The sequence below is a fragment of the Acomys minous genome, assembly GCF_964271855.1.
Source record: "Acomys minous genome assembly, chromosome: 14".
NCBI lineage: Eukaryota > Metazoa > Chordata > Mammalia > Rodentia > Muridae > Acomys > Acomys minous.
The window spans coordinates 108022405-108038562 of NC_140496.1; the positions used below are offsets into that span (position 1 = coordinate 108022405).

At 45.9% G+C, this 16158-nt stretch overlaps 1 protein-coding gene across 3 annotated transcripts in view; it reads right to left on the minus strand.

The window, feature by feature from the left end:
• Positions 1–660: 660 nt before the first annotated feature.
• Positions 661–16158, minus strand: part of LHX8 (LIM homeobox 8) — a 22941-nt gene continuing 7443 nt past the window's right edge. For 2 of the 3 annotated variants that reach the window (XM_084755947.1, XM_084755948.1), the window contains exons 5-9: positions 15045–15265; positions 14457–14560; positions 9982–10077; positions 4669–4852; positions 661–1373 (exon numbers count right to left, since the gene is read on the minus strand). In XM_084755947.1, the coding sequence (XP_084612073.1) occupies positions 1327–1373; positions 4669–4852; positions 9982–10077; positions 14457–14560; positions 15045–15265 (652 nt within the window). In that variant the 3' untranslated portion in view covers positions 661–1326. Of the gene's footprint in view, positions 1374–4664; positions 4853–9981; positions 10078–14456; positions 14561–15044; positions 15266–16158 lie in introns of all 3 variants that reach the window. The other variant, XM_084755949.1, reaches the window with a different exon arrangement.

The window sequence follows — 16158 nt, forward strand, 5'->3', positions numbered from 1 at the left end:
GCCAGAAGTGAGTGCTGAGTGCAGTTCAGAGAGGAGCCTCTATTACCCGAGCACAGAGTAAAAGTCTTGGGGTTAGAACTTAGAGCCAAGAGGTTTTGTTTTTGTTTAAGGGAAAATGCAGTCACTTGGTAAACAAAACTAAAACAATCTCAGAAGCCCTTGTTCTAGAGATTCTACTCAAATTCAAATACTTCCAGTTTCTTTAAAACTCTGAAGAAAAAAATATGATATGGGTGCATTTCATGCCTAGAGTTGAATATCCCGATGGCCAGACTGAAAAGCATCATGCCTTTAAATTTGACTAGCAGCTTACAAGTGATCTAAGGCCAAAGGAGAAGTTTTCATGTGGGTCTGTCTTTGTTGTTATTAAGAATAGGTTTCTTTTTGTAGATACTTATTTTATTTATATTAATTGAATTGTTCTAAAATTCCTGGTGCAGCAGATACTCCCCTGGAGTAGCAGATACTCCCCTGGAGTAGTACTTAGGGTCACAGATCAGAAGTAGATAAAACCTGGATGACTTAATTCTTTGAAGAATAGGTTTCTTAATGTTGTTTTGTCTACAAATAGGTTCCCCAATAAAATGTACTCAGACCCAGTTCAAAACAAAATGGCTTTTTAAAAAAATTAAGAGCACATAGAAGACACGCTGGCTGTAACTTTCACAAGATGGGAACTGTTTAATGAACTCGGGCTGGCAGATTTCGTAAACTAGAGTGTTATTTACAGCTAGAACTCTCCAAGTGCAGACACCGCTGTGGGTGTGTGCGGCATGCTACAATGGACACGCCTTCAGCTCATCCAGAAAACACTGGCAAAATAAATTCAGTTGCAAATTCACAGATACAAGCTTCAAGGTATAAAGTTGTATATAACAAAAAAATACAGATAATATTTATAACAATAACTTACAGGTACAAACTAATGATAAACTACAGTTTCACAAAGGATTGTAAACATTTTGCACATTATCAGTCCAGTCTTTTAGGCAAAGTGCTCTTTTGATGACAAATAAATTAACAGATACACACGAGAGCCAACTATTTCCAGACAATACAAAAAAAATTTGACTTGTTTTCTTTTTGTAAACATACGTTTTACAAAAAAAAAAGCAAAAGGAAGAATCAGTAAAAGTGTCTTGCAGGCCAACTACAGATCCATACCTGGGCAGCGAAAAGGATGTTCAAAATGCTCTGAGTGTTAAATAAAAAATTAACATTAATATCTTTTCAATGGTATTTTATACATAATAAATGACAAGTTTATATCCTCGATCATTTCTGTCCCTGAAAGAAGGAATTAGGTATGACTTATTGGCAGTTGGGTCATTGTATAGGGTAACAAGGGCTGGAGTCCAGGAGTTGTTGGTGAGCTACAAAACAGAAAGAGATGTAGGTATCAGTTCCTTAGGGTGATGGAGCATGGCTTAAATAAACCGGGGCATCTCAGGGCAGGGTGTCCTTATCACTGTCACAGCTGTGGGCATCAGTTTTACCTGAAGCCTAGGTATCAGACATAAGAACAGTCACAGTCACTCCGCCACCTCAGCGGGACCATCGACTCATTCACACGGCCAGAGCTCCTTGAGCACATACATCATCTTTAGCAGGGGGAGGCAACACTTTGGGCACAGTGGTGTCCTCCAACTCCATTCCACGCACTGCCCCTCACCCTGTGATGACAAAGGTGCATGAGCTCTGTATGCAGATGCTATCTTTCTGTGGAGGATTAGGGGGTGGGGCTCACCCAGGTTCCCTCTTAGGAGTACTTAACTGCATTCCCCATGAACTACAACTCTTGGGTTTTCCTCAGGCTCAGTCTCCAGGGCCTGGGGTTACAGGTAAGAAACCCCATGCTCTGCTGGCATCTACACATGCTCGTCTTAAGTAGCAATGCCATCTCTTAAAGGCCACATGCAGTTCTGACATGGCACAAAGGTATTATAGGCTGTTTGATTTTTAACAAAAACTTAAAATGAAATTCTGCTTTCAGTGAAGGCTGTGTTGCTTCAAACCAAACTTCCTTCCTAACAGCAATAGGGGAACTGGACAGTGACCAGATCATAAGCTGGGAGGAAATCCAAGGAGAGGGAAGTTTTCAAGTCCACTCCCAAAGAGGAGAGAAAAAAAATGAGGCTTCTTCCTAACAGAGATACTAACAAATTTAACACGTGAGGAATGTTTGACAAGCTGGGATATTTAACAGCTCAGAGCTTTGGTAGGGTGGTGAAAAACACAAAAATCAAATACACACAGGCTCTCATCTGGGATTCCAAAATTGAGGAGTAGTGAAGCAAATTAGACTAGCTTCACAATAGTGTCCAAGGTGACCTTCCTGTAGCCCACGTTTGTGTCACATAAACTATATTCTTCACTGATGAAAGACCATCCAGAGCCTTGGATCACTTCTTTTTCTTACCCAATATCTGAAATGATGTGCTTTGTTTGTTTGTTTGTTTGTTTGTTGGAAGTAAGATCTGGCTTGACTTAAAAACAGAGGGGGACCATCAGAGATGATGATGCAGACACCGGAGCCATCAAACATGAGCTTCCATGTAACTTGTGTAATGCAATTCTTCAAATAAGGAATAGAGTGTCAGGCCCATGAGTATCAACAGAGAGATGAACACCTTCAAACTCAACAGCACAGCCACTGAACAAGAAGCTAACGGATGGGCTTTATATCATATAGTTAGAGAACTTGTAAACCAAAAGAAGAATTGAAAGAAAATATACTAAAAATGGAAGGCCAAAAAGCTAGATTGTAAAAACAAACAAACAAACAAACAAACAAACACAAAAACAAAAAACAAAACTTCATTATTGACTCAAAATATTTTTTTTTTTTTGCAACAGGATCTCACTATGTAACCTTGGCATACCCAGAACTTTCTACATAGACCAAGCTAGCCTCAAACTCAGATGTCTACCAGCCAGTGCCTCTTCCTGAATGGTGACATTAAGCCCTATGTCACCACAAACAGCTAAATAACCTTTAAAGAAAAAACACAGAGTGGTCCTCTTAACGCAAGACATCAAACAACTTAGGAAAGCCTCTAAGGAGAAGATACATTTCAGCACATGCTGTTTTCAAAAGGCTTGATATGTAGACTACAATAGAGGAATAAAATCTGTTTTAAAAAGAGAAACCATCAGGTGAGTAGACAAATACAGCATCTTCACAAGAGATAAACAGGTGTCCAAGGGCCTGGGGCCTCTTGTTTGTCACAGGAAAAAGCTGACAAACATATAAACGGTCACCAGACTGGCCAGGATGAAGAGGGGACAGTGTGCCCAGTGCTACTGGGGACAGGGGCATCTTCAGTGCTCACATGCTGTTGGTCAAAGTAGGAGCTGGCTTGACCACAGTGTGAAGCTTGTGGCGGATCAGCATGAAGCAAAGTGCTGCTCCACATGCACCCTCACACACAACCCATGCACACACTGAAGAGAAGACTGTGACGATGAGGTCACACAAGGTACCAGGAGATGTACGCAAAGGGATCCACGGTAGCATGTTCCTAAAAGACCCACACCAGAACACAAGACTGTCAACCCGAAAACACACATGAAATGATTCCATGAGTGGACCCTGTACAATATACTAGCAATATGAATGACTCTTGCACTCAAAGGAAGTGGACGAGAGAGATACAAGATTCCAGGTGTGGCTCCCTTTACATGAAGCCTCAAGATGGCTCAGCAGGTAAGAGCGCCTACTGCCAAGCCTGACGACCTGAGTTCAATTACTAGAATCCTCAGGCATAAGAGAAAGTAACTGATGGCTGCAAGTTGTGCTCTGGCCTCCATAGTGTGTGCCATGGCACATGCGTTACCCCCCCCAACACACACACACACACACACACACACACACACACACACACACACACACGTAAATAAACAAATAAATAAAATGTAAAAAAAAAAGGTTTAAAAATATTAAGACCGCTTCTGGGGTCAGGTGAACTTTGGCAGGAGAGAGCGATGAGTGGAGGGGATGCAAGGAGCGTCTGGAGGCTGCTGCTGCTGCCCTCCTTCAAATGTGCCGTCTACAGCGGACTGGCAAGTCACCAAGCCCAGCACTTGTGTGTACTTTCTGTATGTTTGACTTACTTCAGTTTTAAAAAATGTGAAAAACAAAAACGTAAAACAAAACAAAAAACCCTCCAGCCCAGACAGATGTCAATACCTTCTCTGACCATAGAGAAGTATATTACTCAAAAATTTGTCCAATTGAAAACAAAACAAAATGGGCCGGAGAGATGGCTCTGCAGTTATGAGCACTGGCTGGTCTACCAGAGGACTCGGTTCAGTTCCCACATCCATGTGGTTGCTCACAAGCATCTGTCAGCTTCAGGTCCAGGACACCTGATGCCCTCTTCTGGCCTCTGAGGTTACTCCATGTATGTAGCGCACAGACATACATGCAGGCAACACCCGTGCATATAAAATAAAAGCAAAGGAAATTTTAAAGAAGGGAAAAAAAAACCGTGGCCAGTGAAAACCAAGTAGTGAGTCCTCGCTGATATCTGAAGCTCAGCAGTAAAGCTGAGCTTTAAGTGGTTGGGTTAGCTTGCTGTCTTCTGTAACCCTATAATGTTTTCCAGCCATTCCTGAGGTGAGCTTTCAACAAGTGAATGAGATCAAAGTGTGAGTGATGGCACCTACCATCCATGTAAGAGTGCAGTGCCGTCAGCATTGTTCCATCCTGGGGCACGTAGGCAGAATAGGCCATTTCTTCCAACATGGGTGGAGACAGCCTGGATGGGGGGACAGCTGTGACTGGAGCAGAGGAGGAGTGATTTGGGCTGACATGTTTCTTGTGGCGGGCTCTGCAGTTCTGAAACCATACCTGGCAAGAAGAGTGAGGTGATGAGGTCACACACCACAGCTTCTGATCAACAGCCTGAGTCACACATGCTACCACCTGGCCACTGAAGAAGCCGTCCATCAACTGCCCTACCACCCAGCAACAGAAGCAGCTTTTCAGACAGACACGGCTGGGAGGCCTTGAAAGCTCTGGTTTCTAGCCCTATCCCCATGGAAACCGGTGCAGTGGCGCATGCCTGTAGTCCCAGCACTTAGGAGGAGTAGGTAGGTAGATCCTAAGGTCAAGGTCATTTTTGGCCATGTGGTAAGCTAGAGGCAGTCTGAGAATTATAAGATTCTGCCTCAAAAAATTCTAGAAGTCCACTGAATGGATAAACATTTTAGTTCAAGTATTAAAACGAGTCTTTTTTTTCCTCAGCTAATAGTCTCTGGTAATTTACTTCAAGGTCTATTCTATGCTTAAAAAGCATCTTTATAAATAAAAGAAAATGGTAATGCTTTGAGAATTCCGGAAATATGTCTCTAGTTATACTATTGGCATTTGGAAAGACTAGAAAACAGGAAAGGTCTTCTAATCAGAACTTAAAAAGAAAGTACTGTTGTATTCTTAGACACCTGCTGGACGCATTTCAAGTCCTTGCTCACGTTACTGAGGTTACTACTGGAGACACAGCACAGCTTCCTACATGGCTCTTGATTGAGTGATCCCAGCCACACTTTATCCTGCTGCGTTCAGTCTTTCTTAGTGAACACACAGGCCAACTCTGTACTAAGAGAAAACTAGGTATATTTAAGTAGAATGGACTACAAACACACCTGACTGGTGAGGCCTCACAAAAAGTGAAGCACCAACCTCCCTGATATCCACTCCACTGCAGAAAAGACGCAGTTACAGCTGGTGAGGCCAGCTCTGGGTACGTCTCATTGGCAGACACTTCCTGAAGCTGGCCTGCATGTGAGTGGACTCTCTGCCACGAGGGGCAACTTCAGCACACAGGGTTCCTCTATGAACCTACACTATCACAGGCCAGGGCATAGCTAGACCGTGGGATGCTGCCTGGCATGCGCAAGGCCAAGGGCACAATCCTTAACGTTCACACACATGCATGCATGCGTGAGTGCGTGTGCGTGCACACACACACGTACACGCACATATACACACTCACACACACACACACTCAGCATCATTCCAAACAAATTGTATCAGGGGAGAAACGATAAAGGAAGAGCTAAGATCTGAAAGGAAATCAGAATAAGCATTTTGGCATCTGGGTGTCCCGTGTGTTCAAGGAAAGGCCATTGGTGTCCCGTGTGTCCAGGGAAAGGCCATTGGTGTCTTGTGTGTTCAGGGAAAGGCCATGGGTGTCATGTGTGTCCAGGGAAAGGCCATGGGTGTCCCATGTGTTCAGCGAAAGGCCGTGGATGTCATGTGTGTCCAGGGAAAGGCCATGGGTGTCATGTGTGTCCAGGGAAAGGCCATGGGTGTCATGTGTGTCCAGGGAAAGGCCATGGGTGTCATGTGTGTCCAGGGAAAGGCCATGGGTATCATGTGTGTCCAGAGAAAGGTCATGGGTGTCTCGTGTGTCCAGGGAAAGGCCATGGGTGTCTTGTGTGTCCAGTGCTTGCGAGTAGGAATGGCATGGCACAGGAGAAGACCAAGAAGCCATAAATAATTTACAAGGGAAAAAGTTTGCCCTGGTTGCAAAGACATACCCTGGCCGTTGGGACTAAAAAACTGAGAGCTGGCCATCCATGAATTTGAACCAAGTGGGACCCATTTAGCAGTCTCACAGGTGGGCAGCCCTGAGCAGGTGGCTAGAGAAAGGACAGGGGATGTCTCTAGGTGGAGACTTAGGTATACGCCAAGGACCAACAGGGTGAGGTCACAGCCTCGTCTCTCATCCTCAGTCTCAGGTCATCCACAGGCTCTGTAACAGCATGTGCTAACATACAAAGGGAAGTCACAACAATAGACATGACTGAGGGGGTCATGTGACACCTGTGACACCAAGAGTCACCTGACATCTTACCAGAAACACCTAACATTCAGTGTACACATATAAAATGCGCACTTTAAAAGTTCCGACCCAAAATATTATCTGGAAGTGCTAACGCTGGATGTGGACCTGACTAACAAAGGCCGGAACATCGTGGCTGATGTCTCTCTCGGGTCCCTCCTCCTTCAGGAATGTGAACCGCTCTGGGAAGACCAGATTCACAACAGTCAGGAATCTGAACTTCTTGCCCGCACTCCACAATGAATATGCAGAGTCTGGACTTAGCAGGAATCCTCCAAAATGCGGAGGGTTCCTTACTGGAGGAGACTTCACGGCCTGCAGAAGCAGCAGCACCATGGATGCAACGTGTCACGTGTCACGGAGAAACTCCATGATGGGTCAAACCTTTTCATCCTTCACAGGGCAGTTGTGCAGAGACACCTGAAGGTGACGACCCTCGCTGGCTCTCCGTCCATGTTCTGCCCTCCTCACATCCATATCGTCTCTAACACCCAACACTTGCAGGGCCTTTCAGCACTCCTCTTTTGACTGACCCCTTGCTAGTTTATTTTGTTTAAAAATATCAGAGTATTCTGTGAGCAGTGTGAGCAGAAGTAGTGTAAGCAGGGTGAGCAGAGCAGAGCAAGGTGAGCAGTGCAGAGCAGGGTGAGCAGAGCAGAGCAGAGCAGAGCAGGGTGAGCAGAGCAGAGCAGGGTGAGCAGAGCAGAGCAGGGTGAGCAGAGCAGAGCAGAGCAAGGTGAGCAGAGCAGAGCAGAGCGAGCAGAGCAGAGCGAGCAGAGCAGAGCAGGGTGAGCAGAGCAGAGCAGGGTGAGCAGAGTAGAGCAGGGTGAGCAGGGTAAGCAGAGCAGAGCAGAGCAGAGCAGGGTGAGCAGAGCAGAGCAGAGCAGAGTGAGCAGAGCAGAGCAGGGTGAGCAGAGCAGAGCAGAGGCCATGGGACCTGCCCCCTAGAGGAGCCTCAGCAGTCACCCAGAGTAGCTGGAAGCCCTTTTTTCAGGTAAGTGGCTGGCACCAGGGGTGGGAAAGCTGGGTATGGGTGACTTCCCCAAGTGCATCTTACTTGTTCACCTGAAACACTTCCTGCTACCTGAAGAATAAGCATCTAAGTGTAAACTACATGACGTCAGAAACAACACAGATGTACAAAACAAAACAAAACAAAACAAAAAACAAAAAAAACCATGACCGGAAGCCCTGGATGGATTGGTTCTAGGCCTTTGTGGCTCAGATGATAGCCTCCTTTGACCCCATCCTACCTCAGGCCTCTGTGTCTTTCTCCACCAGGGCGATGCTGTACTCCAGCCAGTCAGCACCTGTGGCCCTGTCCTCTGTCTAGGTCCCTCCTCCACCTCTTAAACTCACATGGAGTTTATAAAGGATCAACCCAATTTCAAGGTACTAAAGCTTTGGCTGGACCCCTGCTCATCCCTCCCAGTGCTGTTTTCACAGCCAGTGAGTCACCCCGCAGGGCATGGCTAGCACAGGCAAACATGTCTGCATTTCCTTCCCAATGGACAACCGAACTTCCCTTGACTTCTAGTTTAGCAATGGCCTTCCCTCTACTTCCCTGTGGCCGTCTCTAGGCTGCTCTGCTGTCCCGCCAGCAGCCAACATCTGCCATCATTATGCGGTTAGTAAGACTCTGTCTGGAGTTTAGTTATAGGTCCATGCTGCAGCCAAATCTCTTAAAAACAAGAACAAACATACACCTCAGTAGTTTTCTGGTCACCACAACCAAAACTCCTGGCTCCACTTCCTCCCATGGCTTGTCTACTTGTCGTTTCTTCCCCCCAAATCTCCTATCACCCATAGCTTCCTCGTGCAAAGGGGGCCTCAGCATCCACAGGGTTCTGCAATTCCAATCCCAGAATTTCCGTGCATGAACGCTGCAGTACAGTATGTTTGCTTTCACCTCATTCTTCCCTGGCTTTGGTCATGCCACCTCTTCTCCCTGATCTTTACTAAAGATAACTAACACCCTATAAATGGAGGAGTGAGGGAGGGGCGGGGAGGGGAGGGGCGGGGAGGGGAGGGGAGGGGAGGGGAGGGGAGGGGAGGGGAGGGGAGGGGAGGGGAGGGGGAGCAGGAGATGAGCACTGATCTTGGAGCCACATTTGGCTTGGAATTTCAGTATTTCTTTTTCTTTTCTTTGTTTCTTCCTCTCCCCCCCCCCTTCTCTTTCTCTTCTTTCTCCTCCTCCTTTCTTCTTCTCAGTTTTTCAAGACAGGGTTTCCCTGTGTAGCTTGCTTTGTAAACCAGGCTGGCCTCAAACTCACAGAGATCTGGCCCTGCCTCTGCCTCCCTCAAGTGCTGGGCCTAAGGATGAGGTCACCAGACGGAACTTCAGTATGTCTGGCCCAGGACCTTAGAGCTTGTAAACAGAAGGATGATGAGTAGAGAGTTATCGACAAATGTGGCCTCGTCCAGGAAATGCTGCTGTCCCACAGTTTCCTCTGAGATTGAAACATTCCGTCCTGCAGGAAGCTCCTTGAGCAGGAAGGTAAAGGACTCAATAGCTTCAGGAAGTCCCTGAAATTGACGGGATCCACTAGGCCTCTTCCCCTGACAGAGTAAACAATGAAAGCTGAGAGTCCTCTCAGAAAGGCAAAGCTGCCAGGCGCCAGACCATCAGAAGCCGCGAAAGCCTGGAAAAAAGCAGAATGCAGCCAGCCACAGTACCTGGAAGAGGTTTAGACCAACTGAGGCACCTGGAAAGGGCACTCGCCAGCCTGCTGAGCTGTCTGCAGGCCGTGCCTGTGTGCGCCAGGTTCCCAGATTTGTGGGCCATCGCCCATGCTAGGGCGGAGCCTTGGCGATGCAGCTGTCCTTTCTGCTCCTGTAAGTGACCCCTCACCTATACTTTTGTCACAACAGTAAAACTCATTGGTTCACTAACTTGGACTTTGATGGGTGTCCACACTGTGGTCTGTTGTCGGCTTCCTGTCTGGAGTGAGTAGATGTGTGTGTGCTGCGTCTCCCCCAGGAAGAATTTTGTCACATACGCTTTTAAGAAAGTGGCTCAGGGTGGGGGTAGGAGCAGGCATTCTGAAGCTTTTGTCACAAAAGAACAGCACACACACCAGAGCATCAGATGCAGAATTCTTTGCATCTCTCGGTTCACCTATACGATTCTCACCTGTATGACACGTCTGCTTAAGCCTGTCCTTTCCGCCAGTTTCTGGAGGGTCTGTGCATCTGGGTTGTTGTCCTGAGCGAACTGTGCTTGCATAACCTGTGTTTTTTTTAAAGACAAACATTGGAAGCAGATAGTTAAGAGCTTCATCTTTTGCATTTTGATGGTAGAACAGGTAAGGCAGAGAAAATGAGATGTATATTTCGGTACTTGAAAATCAGTGCAGCCAAGCGCAAGTGAAAGAAAAGCAGACTTTGTAAATTCACATAAACTCTTCTTACTCTGAGATCTTTAAAAGTTAACGTGAAACTCTGTCTCTCAGCTGAGCAGTTAGGGATGTTACCCTTCTCCACAGCCTCGGAACTCACGAATAAAACACACACACTCTGAGTCTCCTCCTCCTGCCGTCCACACTAGAAGCTCAACAGAGTGCATGCCGCCTGCTGCAGCTATCTCAGCTTCCATGGGTCTGAACAGCCTCAAGGCCCCTCACGGTTTTCACTGGTTTAAAAGTACTGTGCCCTGGGCTCCAGGGCCCCTCCGTGATGCCACTACTGCACGTGGAGGGATTTGCTCCACACAAGCGAACTCTGAGATCTTAAACCGTAGCATCCTTCACTCCAAGCAACAAGAACTTAGCAAAGTCCAGCGACTTCAGACAGATACCACCATGCCAAGCGCTACGACATGTGTGGGGGCGGGGGGCGGGGAGGGGTGGAAACTTAAGAACCTTCTTAAGTTCCTAGAAGAAAAATACAGGAATGCCAATAATAATCTCTAATCAAAGGAAGAGAAAAATGAAAACAATAGTCAAGGCCTCTGGGTTCTTGGAAGAGGAATCATGAGAAACAAGTAATCTTGAATTTTATTACCCAAAGTCAGTCAGCAGAGGGGAGTATGAGATAAAGATCATTTATAAAGAAGAAAGGCGTTCAGCAGGCTGTGCTTGTCTGTGGACCTGTGAAGTGGGCGCCCACTCCCTCCCCCTGCTGCTGCCCCCCCCCCCCCCCCGCAGGCAGTGTGAACTGACCAGAAGTGAGCACCCACTCCCTCCCCCTGCTGATGCCCTCCCCCCCCCCCGCAGGCAGTGTGAACTGACCAGAAGTGAGCACCCACTCCCTCCCCCTGCTGCTGCCCTCCCCCTCTCTCAGGCAGTGTGAACTGTAGTCTTAGCCTGTCCCTGCCAGTGCTCTACCTCTCTGCCTCTCTACTTGTCAGAAGGTAGTCCCGACAGACGACTTCACAAAGTCCATCCCACTGGAGCAGTAAGAGCGCCCAGGGGCTAGGGGAAAGCATCCCACGCCACTGCCCCCACCACTCTGGGGGTACACTACACTCTCTGCTTGCCTGTAACACGATGTGCACTTGAGAGTTGGAGGCAGAGGAACCTTGACAGTGTGAGAAAAGTCTCAAAAGAGCATGGAGGAAAAAGCTCGTGTGGGTCCAGAAATATTTCGAGGCTGCAAATGACCTTTTCAGTCAAGGTGCCCCCAGGTAGTGAATCTTCTAGAACCAAGTGCCCCTGGCTTCCCAGCCAATATTGTTCTTATTTTTAAACATAGCAAAATGGACTCTATCTCTTTATTCTTTGGTTCCTTATGCGATGAACTGCCCTGCTGTGGAGCTGTGCTTACAGTGGGCGACTTGAGTGTAATATCCCAAAGACAAAATGGCAAGTGAATTGGTCATGTCTTTAATTTTTCACAAAGATAAAGCAGAACTGATATTTGGGGATTTGCATCTAAAGTCATTATTGATTATAAGATTTAAAAAGAAACAAAAACCTTTTAGAGGTAAAAATTTAATAATCGAACCAACATACATTTAGCAAAAATAGTTCATCAAAGACTGAAGCAAACTTAAGCACATCCTAGCCATTTAGAACAAGAGTATTCTCAAGAAAATAGCGCTCTTGTTCTTCCCTTCCTTAATACCAGCATTCAGTCTCACAAAAAGAAAAATGGGAAGAAAGAAAAGAAAAAAAGAAAAGAGCGATGTTTGAATTTCTACTTCATTTCCCTACTCTGCAGATGTTGAGGCTTCTGCAAACCACTCCCAGTCCTTCTGGGGGCTCTTGGGGAACATCACAGCAGAACCCTGTGGTGCCATCATTTTAACACCAAGAGGTCTACCAGAAAAGCCAGGAGCCAGCTTTGGCATGCTTGATGCAGGGCCCCGGCACCAGCAGGAATTTAAGTGCCCTTCCTATCAAAGGGGCCAAGTTTGAGGTACATCTGTAGAGACAGGCCCTCCTGAAGTGGGAACATCTTACTGTGAGAGGCTGAAGTGGAATTTTAGCAATCTCTTTAGTTACCTTATGTTAACAGGCTTCTGTCCAAAGCAAGGACCACATGGGCAGTCTCTCATGGGCAATTTATTATTATTATTATTATTATTATTATTATTATTATTATTATTATCATTATTATCATTATTATTAATTATTATTATTATGTTGAAGTCAGTATTTGAATTCATTCAGTTTTCTCAAAAATGGAGACAATTTGACAAGGCAATTATAAAACTTGAATTATCAGATATTCTGGTGAAAGTAAATGACTCTCTCTCTCTCTCTCTCTCTCTCTCTCTCTCTCTCTCTCAAATCTGTAGCTGTTCCAGCTTTCCTGATCTTTAGAACACTAAGGATTCTACCTCATTTATTTAGACAATCTCAGGTATAGCATCAATGCTGCTGAACATTGAATAAATGAGACCATGCTTTTACTTTTTAGAACCTGTTCTGATCATGTAAGTTTATGATCCAGGTCACATTCTTATGTAGCAATGCATGGTTTAATTATTTTGTGAACATTGTGAGTTGTAAGTATAAGGCCTGCCTGCAAGACTCAGGGTTCCTCTTCTCTGCACTGCTGGGTTCTGGTGGAGTACGTGGTCTCCTGGGAGGCAAAACCACATGAGAAGCACAGGGGCCAGGCAAGTCTGTCCGACCCTCTTCTGTGCTTTTCCCTTGAGTGTCAGGTATACCTTGGGCCCCAGAGAGGCTGACTACACTGAGGACTTGCTGGAGTGGGTGAGGACTGACTGAAAAAAAAAAAACTCCACAAATATTCCACCTTATTTTTTTTCTGTAATTATCTTCCTACAAGAGATTGTATGGCTACCCGCCGTGACTTCTAAATTCCAGTTATAATTTTAGTAGAGAATTTTTTATATCCAAGTTATGAAGCTTATAATTGTCAAAGTCACAGCCAGCTCTTCATGAATAGGGCCATTTCCAAATCCAATACTTGTCTACCAGGGTCTGTGTAACCCAGTCTACTTGCTCAAACGGGGTGTTTTTGCAAAGCTGGGACAAGAATTACTTCAACCTCAGGATATGTGTGTGGCTTCCTCCAACACCACAGGGAACCTCAGAGCACCTAGGCTCAAATCAAGGCATGTCTCTCAACTGTCTTGTTTTTCAAGAATTACTCATTGGTCAAAGACTTCATGTCTAATAAATACCGAGCAATTGTGTGTTCGGACGTTTGTTTTTTTCCCTTAGTGGATCTGGATTTTAATACTCAGCATCTGGTCCACTGCTAAATTCCTTGAGAACAGTAGTCACATCACTCTTTAAAACACCACTCTTGAAATATTTTTTACTGTAGATGTCCAAAATTCTTAGACCACTAGACACGGGGTTTTTTTCCTCTTCATTTGTTAACAATACGGGATTGCCTTCAGTCCTGAGCAGACGTTGATACTAAATGTGCAATGCACCCACCAGCCCCCTGGGGCACGTGCAGTAAACTATTTATCTTAACACAAAACAAAATACCTCGCCACACTGATCTTTTAGAAAACGCCAGGGGAAAAAAAATCTTCATATGTAGACTTAAACGCAAAGCAAGGAGTATTTTCTTGACAGTTGGCCCAGCGCTCACGCCCAGGACAGGGAAGGTCCTCTGCTGTTAAGGCGGAGCCAACCTGGCAGGACAGTGGAGACGCTGCCTCAACAACCCCCTTGCAATTGGCGTCAACCAGTAGATTCCTGTCTGTGCTAGGCCGAGTCTGTTCTCCCCCTAGCCAAAAGTCATGTGATTTTGTACTTTAAATAACGTGATTTACTTAAACAACAGCGCACAGGAGCCCCACAGCCCTGGGTGCTGCCTCTTTCAGCCAAGTCTCCACACAGTTGTCTTCTGTCCTCATTACAATTAACAAGATGTCTACCTTAGACTGATGCTCCTGGAAACCAGAACAGACCAACACCCTGTCCCAATGTGACGTGGATACCAAAAGACCCTAAGGACGGGAAGCCACTATGACTGGCCCTGGCAGACCACGACTTCTTAGGGCAGTAAGTACACAGTCACATGCTCATCGAGTTCAGTCTTTTAAAAAGCACAGCATGACCTTTCAGAAAACAATATTCTCAGGCAGCATGGAGGTTGCATTTTTATTTTGCTTTAGCTCCGTTTTCTTTGTGGGGAGAAAGGGGGTTTCAAAAGTCACAAATGTACTGCCACGTCTACCTGCAGCTGGTCGGCTGTGAAGCTGGTCCGAGCTCTTTTGGCTGGCTTTGGGTGATTGACATCTTGTTCTGTGAGGAGGGCTCCTTCCACACTAATCCCATTACCTGCATTAAAACAAACAAACAAACAAACACAAAAACATAAACAAACCACCCAGTTGGTAACTTCTGCACAGTCAGCTTCCTCATACACCTTGGCCCTTTCTGCAGCGCACCATGCATCTTCTAGATTTGTAAAGTTTTTAAAATCATGCTGCAAATAGGCTATACGAGACAGTATTTATGGCCTTTGTGAACTCTGCGGGAAATGCAGTGAGTTAAAAGTATATGTCTCAGGCCCACTTTAGGAAGGCATAATGCACAGGAAAACAAAGGCTGAAGCCAAGCTCTAGGCTGCTGCCTCAGACTATAGTGTGGAAGAAACAAGAGGCCACACCCTGGCTGCAGATGGATCTTTGGTTGCAGCAGGGATAACTTTATGAGCATTCGTCCTTGAAGAACACAGCACATCAGAATGAGCTCGGGGTGGGGTCAGCTTGTGTCTGTCCATTCACCACCCTGGAGGACTCAGTGGCTGCTCTGCACTTACCGTTTTCGACTTCTCTCTTTAGATTATCCAGCATGCAGTCGAAGTGCACTCTGCAGAGGACCTTCTCCTCCACCAAGGCAAACTCCTCTCCCGTCGACAGCTGCCTCTTGCAGGAAAAGCAAGCAAAGCAGGCCAAGTGGTACACGTTGCCCTTGGCCCTGCGGACCCAGTCAGTAGAGTGGATGTGCCTGCCACAGCGAGAGCAGCGTGTCCCATACCGCCTGTGTAACGGGAGGAGGCATGGTGAGGGCCTTACCGGGCTGACCATAAGCTAACACGTCATCATCATGCTCTGCCAGACTTAATGTAAGTGCTCAGGTATCCTGAGAGTGGAACAGGAGTTAATTCTTCCTTTTAATTCTTCCTTTTAACAATGTCAATACGCGGAAAGCAGTTGGGACAGGGTCCCAATTCAAATCTGTTTTAAAAGCAAACCTCCTCAGAAGTTTTTATCAGATTTTCTTTCAAAAATAAATGAAATAGAAGTTTTGAACAGCCCTTTTATTGTGTCAAATATTAAGGCACATACAGGTTACCTAGATATTTCAGATACATGTGTGCATTCACGCATACACACTCTAAGATGAAAACCCTGAAGGGCAAAACTATGTTAAGTTAATGTAGAAACACTGGCCAGCTAAAATCTGGTTGAAATGATGGGCATAGCTCCATGGGGGAGTATGCACTAACACACACTGGGTTCACTCCTCAGTGCCAGAAACAAAAGCCCTACAAAAACCAAGATGAGATGAATAGGAGGAATAAGTCCATATATTAAAAATTAGAAATGATCAGAAAATGTACAGAGTCCATATTCTTCACCCTGAGGATGGGGAGGAAAAACCCAGCAGCTTCCCAGTCATGACAAATGGCCACAGTGCCAGCCACAGGAGCGTGGAAACAGTGTCCAAAACTTCCAGCTATGTCTGAGGACATTCTAACCAGACACCAGAGCCCATGGCTTGTTTTTCTCCCAGTCTTAGTTTCCTGTTCTGTGATCACTGGTAGAGGAGGTTAGCTCATCTGCCTGTGTCTACTCAGGGACCATCTTTAAAAGTATTGACAATTTAATTGGAGCACTGAGTTCTAAAAATGAACTTCAGAACATATCAAG